At 39.1% G+C, this 12,308-nt stretch overlaps 2 protein-coding genes across 4 annotated transcripts; one reads left to right on the top strand and one right to left on the bottom strand.

Annotated features, from left to right (window-relative positions):
• Positions 1-485: 485 nt before the first annotated feature.
• Positions 486-5,267, top strand: LOC119728911 (ORM1-like protein 2). 3 transcript variants are annotated; one of them, XM_038201341.1, is made up of 4 exons: positions 486-590; positions 2,429-2,731; positions 3,352-3,500; positions 3,892-5,267. In XM_038201341.1, the coding sequence occupies exons 1-4, from the start codon at positions 576-578 to the stop codon at positions 4,025-4,027; spliced, it is 603 nt and encodes a 200-aa protein (XP_038057269.1). In that variant the 5' UTR covers positions 486-575; the 3' UTR covers positions 4,028-5,267. The 3 variants fall into 3 exon arrangements, with proteins under 3 accessions (XP_038057269.1, XP_038057270.1, XP_038057271.1); XM_038201342.1 differs by lacking the exon at positions 486-590 and adding an exon at positions 809-875; XM_038201343.1 differs by lacking the exon at positions 486-590 and adding an exon at positions 2,166-2,189.
• A 169-nt stretch (positions 5,268-5,436) lies between these two features.
• LOC119728910 (pyridoxal phosphate phosphatase PHOSPHO2-like) lies at positions 5,437-10,691 on the bottom strand. The gene is made up of 2 exons (XM_038201340.1): positions 10,446-10,691; positions 5,437-7,690 (listed from the first exon to the last, which is right to left on the bottom strand). Coding segments are annotated over exons 1-2 (792 nt in total). The 5' UTR covers positions 10,447-10,691; the 3' UTR covers positions 5,437-6,899.
• Between the last annotated feature and the right edge of the window lie 1,617 nt (positions 10,692-12,308).

A 12,308-nucleotide genomic window follows, 5' to 3' on the forward strand; every position in this document is an offset into this window, starting at 1 on the left:
CAAAACTTTTCCACCGTGGCCCTGCTCTCTTTTTCAACACTCCGCTATTTGATGATAAAAAAGTTTGCCCGAATTAATTTATACTCACTAAAAATCGATCGTTCCACAGCACAAGTTTAACTTCTGAACTTTGGCGGCAGCTAGAACAGAGCTAGCAGTATAGCGCCCTCTATCAAAGTAAAGTTCGCCAAATAGCACTGACATGACTATCAATCGGCTAAATTGATTGGCTACTTTAGTACAATAGTAGTGCATTTTTCTGTCGTAAATTATGTCTTAAGGTAGTAGAACAACAATAATTATCCTTCACAAAATTTAAACTGATTAGTTTTTTAAATTTTGTAATATTATAACAAAATGATCCAATTTAATGTCTGTAACAGAAAATTAAATGCGAACTATCGCAGCACTGTAATCCAATTGATAAGCATCTTACACGGAGTACAATCCTTGATAAGGCGATGTCAACATCTAGTCTGGTGCTGTATTGTCATTTAATCAACGCACAAACAAAGATTCGTTTTCACACAAAGAGACAGGGTATAGTTCGAACTGAATGATTGCGAGTGACGTACATGCATCGGCAACTGGTAAAACTATGTAAAATTTGTCAAAATATTCTATTTTCATGACACATTACAGTTTCAACCGAGGTTTGTAAAGTGCTACGAAGTCATTGATGCGTTAAATTTAGGAATAGAGTTAGTACAAGCTTCTCTGACGGAGATAATCGAGCAGCCATGGCAGCCCCACGGTAGTGTACTGTGTGTGCGGCCTGCCAGCTGCGAGTGCGAATTTTTCTTTCCCAACAAACGACATCCGCATACATGGTTGTCTAGCGCCCTCTACAACACTTTCGTGATATACGTACACAGGTATTATTATTATTAATTTCCCCACGAGTAGTGCGGCAGCTCAGTCGATATCAGTATATATTGCACCGCGAGCTAGGTTGCGGAATGCAGATTTGAATCTCAGTTTTGCACCCGAAATATTTTTCTTTTCTAATCTGAGGCTTTGGAGGACTTTTTTAAAAGGGAAATGAAGTCTAAATTTCATAATGCTCAAATCATTTTTTTTTTAATTATTTTATATTTTCTTCTCATGCTCTATATAGTCCAAAACGCCATATACTAGCGTACACTCATATGCGGATGTCGTTTGGGAGAAAAAAATGTGCGTATTGCTGGGCTGTACGTTCACACATCTGTACTGAGGAGTTTAGTCCAAACACTGGCGCACCCCCCATTCGGCATGTTTTTTTATATGGTTGTATTCTATGAAGTCTCATCTTTGCCCTCTGGGCATGCCGGGTAGATTAGGTAATCTTTTTCCAAATATTTTGAGAAATGTAGAAATCTTTATCAGTTTATGGAGTCCCAGTCCGTATGCGCCAGTTTCGGACTAAACTCCTCAGTAGGTTGGGAAATCAGACGTGTGGCCTAACGTACAGCGCAGCAATACTGAGGCCTCACAAGTGGGGCTAAGGCAGTACACATGAACCGTCGTGCTGTGGCTTGCATAGTTTACATGCTAATTCTATTGAACATGTTGAAGCTTAATATTCGTGATTACCATTCGGATGATGATCATGATGATCACACAGCGCGGAAAGGAACAGATGTGATGATCAATGCCCATCATGCCCATGATCATCATCCATATCGTTCCTTCATCCATACAGTCATTTTCCTACATTGTAGTTCTGCATGTTCCGGATAGCAAACATCATTGAAGCTGCTTTGGGCTCAAGTTTTCCAAGTTTAAGCCCTTTTAATTTTGACCTTGTAACGTCAAAAGTACCCATGCCACTTTCTTAGCTCCGGATCGGTTAAATCAATTTCAAATTGATCAAAAACCGCTTCGCAATTCGCTCAAAAAAAAATTTCACGTGAAAAAATTATTTTTCAGACATAACCAGCAAGTCAAGCACATTTTCTGATAAAGTATTTGAATTATATTCGAAAAACAGTTCATTCAAGAGAATTCCAGCAAATTTAAAAGAGAATTAACGTTACTGATTTTGAAATGTTTATCTGCAGCGCAATGCCAATGGTACAAACTTGCGAAGACCGAAAACCTGTGACCAATCAAAGAATATGTCACATAAAATTGATTAGCGCAGGTGCAGTTGGGTCCTTGCACGCGTGATCTGGAACTACTGGGCAAAAACATACGGCCATTCGTTGGTGAGTTTTCAAATATTAGAGACTCTTCAACTTATTTTGATTCAACAAACATTTGATGCAAGAGTTTATACAACTGTACCTGGCAGAGTACGAACAAAGTAGTCGAAATTACTTCACACGGTCCGAGTGATGTAAGAGGAGAAAATTTATCGCGGGAGCAGCGAATCTGTTATCATGGTTATAATTTCATTTAATGTATCACTAAAACGACTTTTTTTTTGTCTTCCTTGGAAAAACAGCTGGAAGAAAGCAGTCCACACCAAGAAAGATCTGCCAAGTTTACAAACATTTCTGGAGATATATTGTTCCAGATTGAGACAGCAGCCATGAAGATGAAAATATCAGAGCAGTCTTCTGAGCCGAGTGCTGTCGCCAATGGAGTGATCGAGTCAAATATAACTCCGTTTCATTCATGGTTGGGTAGTCGTGGCATGTGGATTTCATATCTGATTGGAACTTATGCTCTGCATTTGTTCTTTCTCAGTCTACCTTTCCTGAATGTAGCGATGGTGTGGACACTTACAACAGTCACACACAGCCTGGTCAGTCAAAGTTTCTTTCACACAATCCAAAATATAATATTTACATATGTAAAAGTTCTAGGACAGTCCCTTTTCGAATAATTTAGTATTTGATTTTTTTTTAAGTATATTTGACCGAATATTCAGATATTCTAAACTGTCAGCTGCAACTGTGTGCTGCACTGGTAAAAAGAAACACTAAGAGTGTGTCAGTGCGGAGATCGATATGGTATGCTGGAGAAGGAGTGTTTTGTCGACAAAAAAGTTAGTCAACAAAATAGTGGCAGGAAGCAAAGTGCCACAACGTCATGATAACAAAAAATCACAGTCCTGTGTGTATGTGCGTAGCTTTTTTTCTCTCGAATATTTAAACCTGCAATCTTCAGTTGATCCAATATTTAGTATATTCAGGACAGCCCTAAAAATTCTAAACATTGCATGTAACTTTTATTTGCAATGCTTAAATTCTGAATCAGCACTTCGGTAAAATTCACTCTTCGTTTCAACTTCGATCAAAAGGCTAATTCGGGTCGAAAGGGCGCAACTGTAATTGTACTTATTTATGTAACTATTATAATATCCGGAACTAAAATTTACTCAAGTAGATGTTTTGATTTCATTTGTTCTTTATGTTTACACAGTTGATGTACCTACTGTTTCATTACATCAAAGGCTCCATCTGGTCAGATTGTCAGCAAACGGAGCGCTACTTAACTCAATGGGAACAGATCGACAATGGTGACCAGTTTACAACCACCAGAAAATTCCTTACCGTTGTACCTATTGTCATGTAAGTCACAATCCTCATTTGGGCCCTTATTAATAGTATTAATCCAATAATATCCATCAGCAGGCAAGGTCTGTGTGATCTTCTTGATCTTGGTAAACTGATCAATTGATGAACACTAGTCAATTGATGATTCTTGCCCTGGGCAGCTGTTACACAAACCCAATGAAAATGAATTAAGATTGTTTACATGTATACAATTCTGAAGACACTCCTGGAGAAGGGCACTGGGCTCGAGGGAAACAATCTACTGTCCGCAATGAGGGACAGAGTACGCTGGTGAACGACTGAACGGACATCGTGAATACTCCACCAACACCTCAAGGCATTGGATAACTCAAAAGAGAGAGAGACAAAAATTAACCATTTCTTTCCGTATCATTTGTCTTGACAGGTTTTTCCTGGCCAGTTTCTACACAAAGTACCAAGCCACACATTTCTTGATCAACGGCATCTTTACCTTGATTATTGTGCTGCCCAAGTTGCCTATGTTCCATGGTGTAAGAATATTTAACATCAATAAATACTAACAAATAGCAAGCTTTAGGGGAATTGTGTTACTCATGAAAGATCAAAGTTATTTTGACAGATGGTAGCACATTCCTGCTGGCAAATGTCATTGCTTATTTGTGAATGCATTTAAGTTTAATAAGAATTGTTTACAGAAATAAACTGGAGGCTTTTAATAATATAAGTAAATAGACTTTGGAGGATTGGGACACATTTACAATTTACATATTTTTTTAATTTTAAGTATTGTGATGTTATGAATTAATGGTTGCTCAGACTTGCTCTTTACTGTTGATTTTCACTGACACGTTTTAAACAGATATCAGAGGTTGTCATATACATGTATATAATATTTGCTTGTGATTCCCAAGTAATTATTAACTTTTTTCCTCTTTTTTTTTTTTTTTTGAATGCAGTATATTTTGTATTTTGTAAAATAGTTACTCTGGGTGCACTGTTCTTACATGTACATGTACATGTTTTGTGTACATGTATGTTTCAATACTTCAAACATGTATTAAACTGAAGATTTTCAAATGTTATTTGTGATAGCATTTCAAGATGTATTACTATTAGTATTTTGATGTAAATAATCTCTTTTTTTGATTTGGCAAAATAAGTTTCATTTTTTTTTTTTGTACTTTGGGTTTTGGGAGTACTTGCATTAAGTTTTATAAGATAATTTCTTGGTCTGGTTAACATGTGTATTACATAAATTAGTTGTTTCTTCCGAGCATTGTGCAGGCGCATTGTTAACGGTAGAGCATGAAAATGGCTGAGCTAAAAGATCTTCTTTTTTCCCCCTTTTTTTGTGATATTGTTTGGTAATGGCGCTTTGTGAAAGACTTAACTTTTTGGTATTAAAAGAATCTTGTTGATTTTTACTTTTTATTGTAACAGTTTATTTACAGCAGATAATTTGATTGACACAAAATGATACCAGTCTTAGTTAATTTCCTGTAGGTCTCTTTGTAATATTTTTTCCCGTGTACATGTACATGTAACATGAATCTTTCGGGGTTTTTTCAGTTTTTCGTACTTTAAAATAAAGGAATGCAAACAATGCAACTTACATTACAAATTTATTACGGAAAAGGTACACAGATTTTAAAAAAATGAATTGATTTAAGAATATACATACATTGTACATGTACTGGTTCATGTACTGTATGGTAAATCATGCTGATACAATGAAGGTCTTGAATAAGATTAAGATACCTCTTAAAGGTAGAGTACAATGTACATCATTTGCAGCTATCCCAGAAAGTAACTGACGAAATTTAGAGATAGAAATGGCACTAAACTCCATGTGAAATTATTCCTTCTGGCAAGATGTCATTTTGAAGAAAACAATAAAAAAAATCATTTCCAAAAATGAGCCAAGTGATGCATTTTTGGAAAATTAATTTCCGTTAGTAGTTGGTTTGTATTTGGGCAAATCCGTGAATGGGTGCACGCAAGAATTTACATGACGCACATGTACACGCGCCTGTGGTTGCTATTATTCATCGGTTTAGTACGTGACATCGCGTAGCTGCAATGGGCTGAAAGAAGTGTTTTGTATGCTGATTTGGGGTTTAATTCAAAATATATCTCGGCATTTTTTAAACTGAAATTGAGATCCTAGAATATAGTTTATAGAATATAGAAAAACTTCATCAGGTCAGTTGTTAAGCACCCGTCTTTAGATTTTGAGAGTTTTTGTTGCTTCAAACAAAACAAATACACAAATGACAAATGATCTACATGTACATGTACTCTACCTTTAACTACATGCAACACATTTCATTCCACTGCTAAAACAGAGACAAGTTTTTCTGCCTGTTCTTCAATCAGACCCCAAGATGGAGTCGAGACTAACAAGCAGTGTGAATTGCTGATGGTATAAACTAGTGAGTCATGAAGATTTTGTCATAATATTGTATTCATGTGTGTAAATGTCCTAATTACCGGTAAGTGGATAATTTCTTTTCAACCTTACAAAATTGTTCTTTAGTTAAACTGTTTGTTACCTTCAAGGTTACTGGAGTTCTACAACTACACTCTGCATTTATTGATACAGTTAATGATGTAAAACTCTGCGTTCATTGCCATTTGAAAACGGTTATAGAAATTGCTGACATTTGGTACACTTACAGGTAATTAAATTTGAAGCCTGTTAAAAGGTCCAAGGAAATAAAAGCAGAAATGCTACAAATTATAGTCACACATGTACTCATTGACCCCAAGTCATGTTGGCGATTCATTTGAAAATTTCAAATCCTTGAAATTGTTATAAATTGTAAATTATTATTTTTTTTGTGGGGAATAGATGAATATTTTAAACAGTAAACAAATAAAACCATGGTTATTTAGCCACACTCACCATGTTTATTTGTGCTACATGTATTTCTTTGCAACAAGGTGTGATGTATGCATTGATTCTAACTGAACTAATGTAATCTGAACCACCTTGGCATTACAGCCAGACTGATGGATCCTGCTGAGTTATTGACGTAAACGTGCACAGATTCCAAATTATCAGTTCCATTGTACTTTTTGCCTTGTATCAAAGAGCAGTCTTTTAGGCGACTACATGTACATGCTCACTTTGGAAAAATCTTAATCCAGCACAAAGCAATTTTTTCATTGTCAGAAAGCTGTACTGTCCTGTTGCTTTTTAAAATCTTTTAATAAGTAGCTACAAAACAAAAGCTTTGGTTTATGAAAAGTACATGTACATGTAATTTGTCACAGTGAAAACTGCATTGCTTTGTTCAGTTTCCAATTCTGCAATTATCAGACACTTTGGAGAATGGAGCCCTACCTTATAGCTAGCCAACTCATAGCTAGCATAGCTAGCAACTGCCAACTAACCCATTTCAGAATTAAAAGAAAGCAGTTAGACATCATTCAGTTAGCCTTGGATGGTTTAAGTATCTCCCGTACATAGTCCAGTATTTCATGAGCATTATCCCAAGGAACTATAGTTGCTTTTAGTTTGTTGCCACCAGCAACAGGCTCATCAGACTTATCACTAGTATATTCTTCTATCTTCTTGATAAGCCTGTAGCCCTTTCTTGGGAAAATAAAATCATTCTCCCCAAGATTCAAACACGGACAGAAATCATTGGTACCATCTCCAACAACTGCGACTTTGTCAAAGACAACTCTGTCAGTCTTCAACTTTGTCTGAAGATAGCCTTTCAACACTGTTCCTTTGCATAGGTTTGTGGGACATCTTTCACAGTGATGTTTATGATGATGAGCTATTTCTAAGCATCCAGCTGCATCAAATTCTGCAGGATTGGAGAAGATTTCCTGATAGGCCCTCTGAAGCCCCGCCCCCTCCAGAATGTGGCTTATGAACAGTGAGTTAGCATCAGATGCAATGATGGTCTCAATAGAGGGGGCTGTTTGCTGATACTTCAAAAGTTCCATCATCCCAGGAGTGAAAGGAACTTCGCTGATGCTTTGCAACATTTTCCTCTTACGAATGCCTAAGTCATGCAAATGAGAGAAGATGTCTCCCATGTATTCCGTCCAACTGTCATGTTCTTTGTATCGATCTTTGATTGGTTTCGGAACTTTGCCATTTGGAAGAAGTTTTCTGATCCAGACATCAACGTTGCCATCAATGATTGTTTGATCAAAGTCAAACACAAAGAGCATCTTGGGAGCTGCCATTTCTTTATCAATGATCACTGAAAAAATGAAAACAATGATTGACAAATTTATGCTTAATTGTACTGTAGCAATAACACATTTAAATCACAATAAGGTGTTTCACAGGCAAAAAAACACACGCATTGCTTGACGCGGGCGCAGTTTGGAATGACCGCATGATGACTTGGGAGCGCCAAAGTTTTCCATTGAAGATGCCTACACAGTAATGCGTGTAAAATTGTCCCATCTGCATATTGGCAAGATGATGCATATTATTGTAAAACAACTTATTGCACAATGCTTGCATCAGAAATGGACTTGAAGTTGAACACATTGTCTTTCGATTAATATTATTTCTGGTACAAACTTAATTTAAATAATTTATTTGGCATGCCAAATATTTAGATCTTTTGTTTGGCAAACAGTGTGTCAGTGGCAAATTAAATCATTAATGGAAAAATTACATATCCTGGATCTTTCCACAAAAGCAATTTGTATATCACTGGCACTAGGGAAAGACCTGTATCCATGGGTTTCATTACAAAATTAATCTAAATACATTGTGCAATGTACATGTATTTACATCATGCAATGTATACTATTATTAAAGTGCGATTCAGAAACAATTAAACTGCAAACAAAATTAGGAATTCATGCATAGAACTAGAAGATTGTACATGATATCATTAAATATGTAACTTTACACACAAGAAATGCTACATGTATCATGTACACCAACCGAGTCATGATGTCACGCCCCAACTATCGCATCGGTCCCAACTATAGTTGGGACTGTCCCAACTATAGTGCGGCAGTTGGGTCGGCCCAACTATAGTTAGGACTGGAGTTGCGCCGGATGCTTCATGCTTGATAGATCTTGTTGGATTAAATGTTCCGCGGCGCTGGCACCGTGTATTCGTCGTGCATGCATGCCGCAAGGCTGGCCGGTCACGTGGTACTGCCTAGTTGGATGAGTTGTCCAGCTGCTGGGTTGATTGTCCAGCAACATTTTGCAAAATTCAAAGATTGCCATGGCCGGCCAACTATAGATGGGCCCCACCCATAGCTAATGTCAAAGGTCCCAAGTAAAGTCGGACAGTATGTAACAGAACTGTAGGGAATGTTTTATAGTCGTCGTACATCAATGTAAACTATAGTTGGGACCGCCAAATAAAAATATTGCGGTGGCCCAACTACAGATGGTCCCCACCCATAGATAATTTCATTGGTCCCAAGTAAAGTCAGGTGTGTATTAGAGTTGTAGGGAATGTTTTATAATCGTACAACAATGTACACTATAGTTGGGACCGCAAAATAAAAAGATTGGAGTGGCCCAACTATAGATTCGCCCCATCAATAGCTAATTTCAGTGGTCCCCAGTAAAGTCAGACGTGTATCAGAGCTGTAGGGAACGTTTTACAGTTGTACATCAATGTAAACTATAGTTGGGACACCGCAAAATAAAAAGATCGGAGTGGCCCAACTATAGATGGGCCAGCCCAACAGTGGAACTTACAGTTGGGACCGTCCCAACTATAGTTGGGACAGGCCCAACTATAGTTGGGCCAGCCCAACTGTGGAACTACAGTTGGGACAGGCCCAACTATAGTTGGGACAGGCCCAACTATAGTTGGGACCGATGCGATAGTTGGGGCGTGACAAAGACACTGTCTGTTCCTACTGCATACTGTCTAGCTAGCCAGTATAGTCTGCAACTAGCTGGAGTTACCCAGCCCTGAGTTTTATCATTGGGTTGTCTATTAGGGCTGGAGCGCATTTTTCTCAAAACTTGTAGTATTTGCAAAAAAAATTTGGAAAATGTTCAATTTTGTCCCCGTTACACACTAATTGCAACTGCAACTCATCCCAAACTTGCCTGGAATAACCATTACACAGGTCCTTGAAGTAAAAAACGATCCACGATGCAGATTTAGCCTACAATTGCAGTGAAAACAGGAGGAATAACTGCTAACTTGACAACCTTGCTGGATTGGCCAGGACCGCTATTGGTTTGTACACAAAAAAAATTGTGTACAATGAATGGCGGTCGATTAACAGGCACAGAGAGCGATCGCTGTCAACTACTCGTTTTGCCGGCTGCGCTGGCTGTTGGCGCGTGACGTCACGCGGAAGCGTAACACCCGATGACTGTTTCATGCACTATTGGTTGCGGTTCCAGTACCAAAGCTGTTATGCGAGTGGTAAACCTTATACTAGTGCATGAAACAGTCATCGGGTGTTACGCTTCCGCGTGACGTCATGCGCCAACAGCCAGCGCAGCCGGCAAAAACGAGTAGTTGACAGCGATCGCTCTCTGTGCCTGTTAATCGACCGCCATTCATTGTAAACAATTTTTTTTGTGCACAAACCAATAGCGGCCCTGGCCAATCCAGCAAGGTTGTCAAGTTAGCGGTTATTCCTCCTGTTTTCACTGCAATTGTAGGCTGAATCTTCATCGTGGATCGTTTTTTACTTCAAGGACCTGTGTAATGGTTATTCCAGGCAAGTTTGGGGTGAGTTGCAGTTGCAATTAGTGTGTAACGGGACAAAATTGAACATTTTCCAAATTTTTTTTGCAAATACTACAAGTTTTGAGAAAAATGCGCTCCAGCCCTAATAGACAACCCAATGATAAAACTCAGGGCTGGGTAACTCCAGCTAGTCTGCAACAACTACATGCAGAAGAAACTCACACACAGAGCGAGTATTAATTCGTATTCTTATTCAAAGTAGCTGGGCAAAAACGACAGAAAATTAAACAATACGTTAATATTTCAGCCTTTGAGTACTTACTTCATTAAAGTGGTAGAAATCATAAATTTTGGTGCTGCCACCGTGACTGACGATTCACCGACGATTTGATTTGAGCAGCATACGAAAACAACTTTTTCGAAACAAGCGCCCTCAATCTTTACACTTAATAGGGCTTACATTTTTGCCGCACCAGCACCACCACTGCTGCTACAGTAAAAACTGAAAGGATCGATTTATTCTGTTGGTCCGTCATTTTACGAGATTAAGATTTAACTGAACACGTAGTGTTACCACTCTCTCTCTATATATACATATATATATATATATATATATATCCAATGAAATCGTCTTCTATCACAATTCACAGTGCTCGATACATCTCTGTAGAGCTATAAACATGCAATAAATTCGGAATATTCTCTTTCTGAACAGACTGTTTCGTACCATAAGGCACTCATCAGCAGAATGACGAAAAATAGAATACAAGTAGCATCTTACCTTATTTCGAATCAAGCGCGCGCACGCGTTACGCGCGTTACGTCATTGAAGTTAGTACGCGTTTACGTCACTGAAGTAAGAACACATCTGTCTCGATGCCTGCACTTGGAGACGATTTCGCTTCTCTTATTCAGTGTACCTAGATCTGGCCTACATATGATTATGTACTTCTCTGCTATACACAAATTGCATCTCTTGTTTACGTTAGAGTATGGCAGTGCTTTCAGAACTATGTCCCATTTGATTTCATAGTCTTTCCCTTCGTCCTTTAAGTCCCATATATGTTTACTTAGCTCTGTTTGCGCCCTCTTGCTCTCGGATCTGAATGACTGCTTGTGGTTCGCCAGTCTCGCCTTGAAGGTTGTGGACGTCAGCCCGACGTATGCCTCCTTCCTGCCTTCGCTCGTGACGGTGGCCCGGTACACTATGTTCTTGCTGAGGCACTCCCCGTTCAGCGGGCATTCGGCATTGCGGGGACAACTGCATGTTCTACCACCGACGTCGTCCTCCTGTTTTACCTTCCGTTTGTTGATTGACTGGATCGTTGCCTTCATGTTCGGCATGCAGCTGTACGATAACTTTACTGTGTTCCGGTTGAGCACTTTGTGAAGCTTATGTTCCTTGGGGAAGCATTTGTCTATTATCTGAAGGAATTTCTTTCCAATGTTGGTACGTACGTTCTTGTTGTATGGCGGGTTGTACCATGTCACCTCCCTTTTTCTAGTCCTTTTCCTGGTGTTATTGCCCGGTGTGTATGTCAACCGATACTTGTGCCCGCTTTTTTGCAGAGCCTCCTGGTAGGCCGGGGCAGCTTTCTCGAATGCCTCCTTGCTCGACGAGATGTTGGAGAGTCGCTTGTTGATTCCCTCTGGTATCTGTTTGATGACGGCGGGTGGATGGTTTGACTGGACATGTACATAGAGAGGTACATTACCTGGTTTCATGTATGGCTTGTACCCTCCCGTTCGCAGGTCTAATGTGATGTCAAGGAAGTTTACTGTTGCCTTGTTGGCTTCGATCGTTACCTTTAAGTCATTTTCCCGGAATACTTGGCATATTTCCTTCTTGATGTTTTCTATTTTCTTGGGGGTCTCCTTGAATACTGCCAGACCGTCGTCCCTGTATAGTCCCACTCTATTTCCGTACTTTGGCTTCAAGATCGACAGCAGATATGCTACGACCAGCTCGCATGACTCCGCGCCGTCGAAACTGCCCATCGTGACATCGAATTTGCTGTCTGCATTACGCTTTTTCCACGGTACCTGGTCGTTGAATACCACTGTCTGTTTTGCGTGGATGATGATATCTTTCTCCTTGCTGCTAATGTTCTCGTAGTTTTCCGCGAACCCTAGGGCCTTCAGGAGAAGCTTTTCCGTTATCGAGGGGTAGAACTCCACAATGTCG

The sequence above is a fragment of the Patiria miniata genome, unplaced genomic scaffold (genome assembly GCF_015706575.1).
Source record: "Patiria miniata isolate m_02_andy unplaced genomic scaffold, ASM1570657v1 HiC_scaffold_20, whole genome shotgun sequence".
Classification (NCBI taxonomy): domain Eukaryota; kingdom Metazoa; phylum Echinodermata; class Asteroidea; order Valvatida; family Asterinidae; genus Patiria; species Patiria miniata.

What these genes read in the sequence shown, in the direction of transcription:
- LOC119728911 (XM_038201341.1), top strand. An exon ending in CAACAGTCACACACAGCCTG is followed by an intron (nt 2,732 to 3,351) that starts GTCAGTCAAAGT and finishes ATGTTTACACAG; the next exon opens with TTGATGTACCTACTGTTTCA. An exon ending in ACCGTTGTACCTATTGTCAT is followed by an intron (nt 3,501 to 3,891) that starts GTAAGTCACAAT and finishes TTGTCTTGACAG; the next exon opens with GTTTTTCCTGGCCAGTTTCT.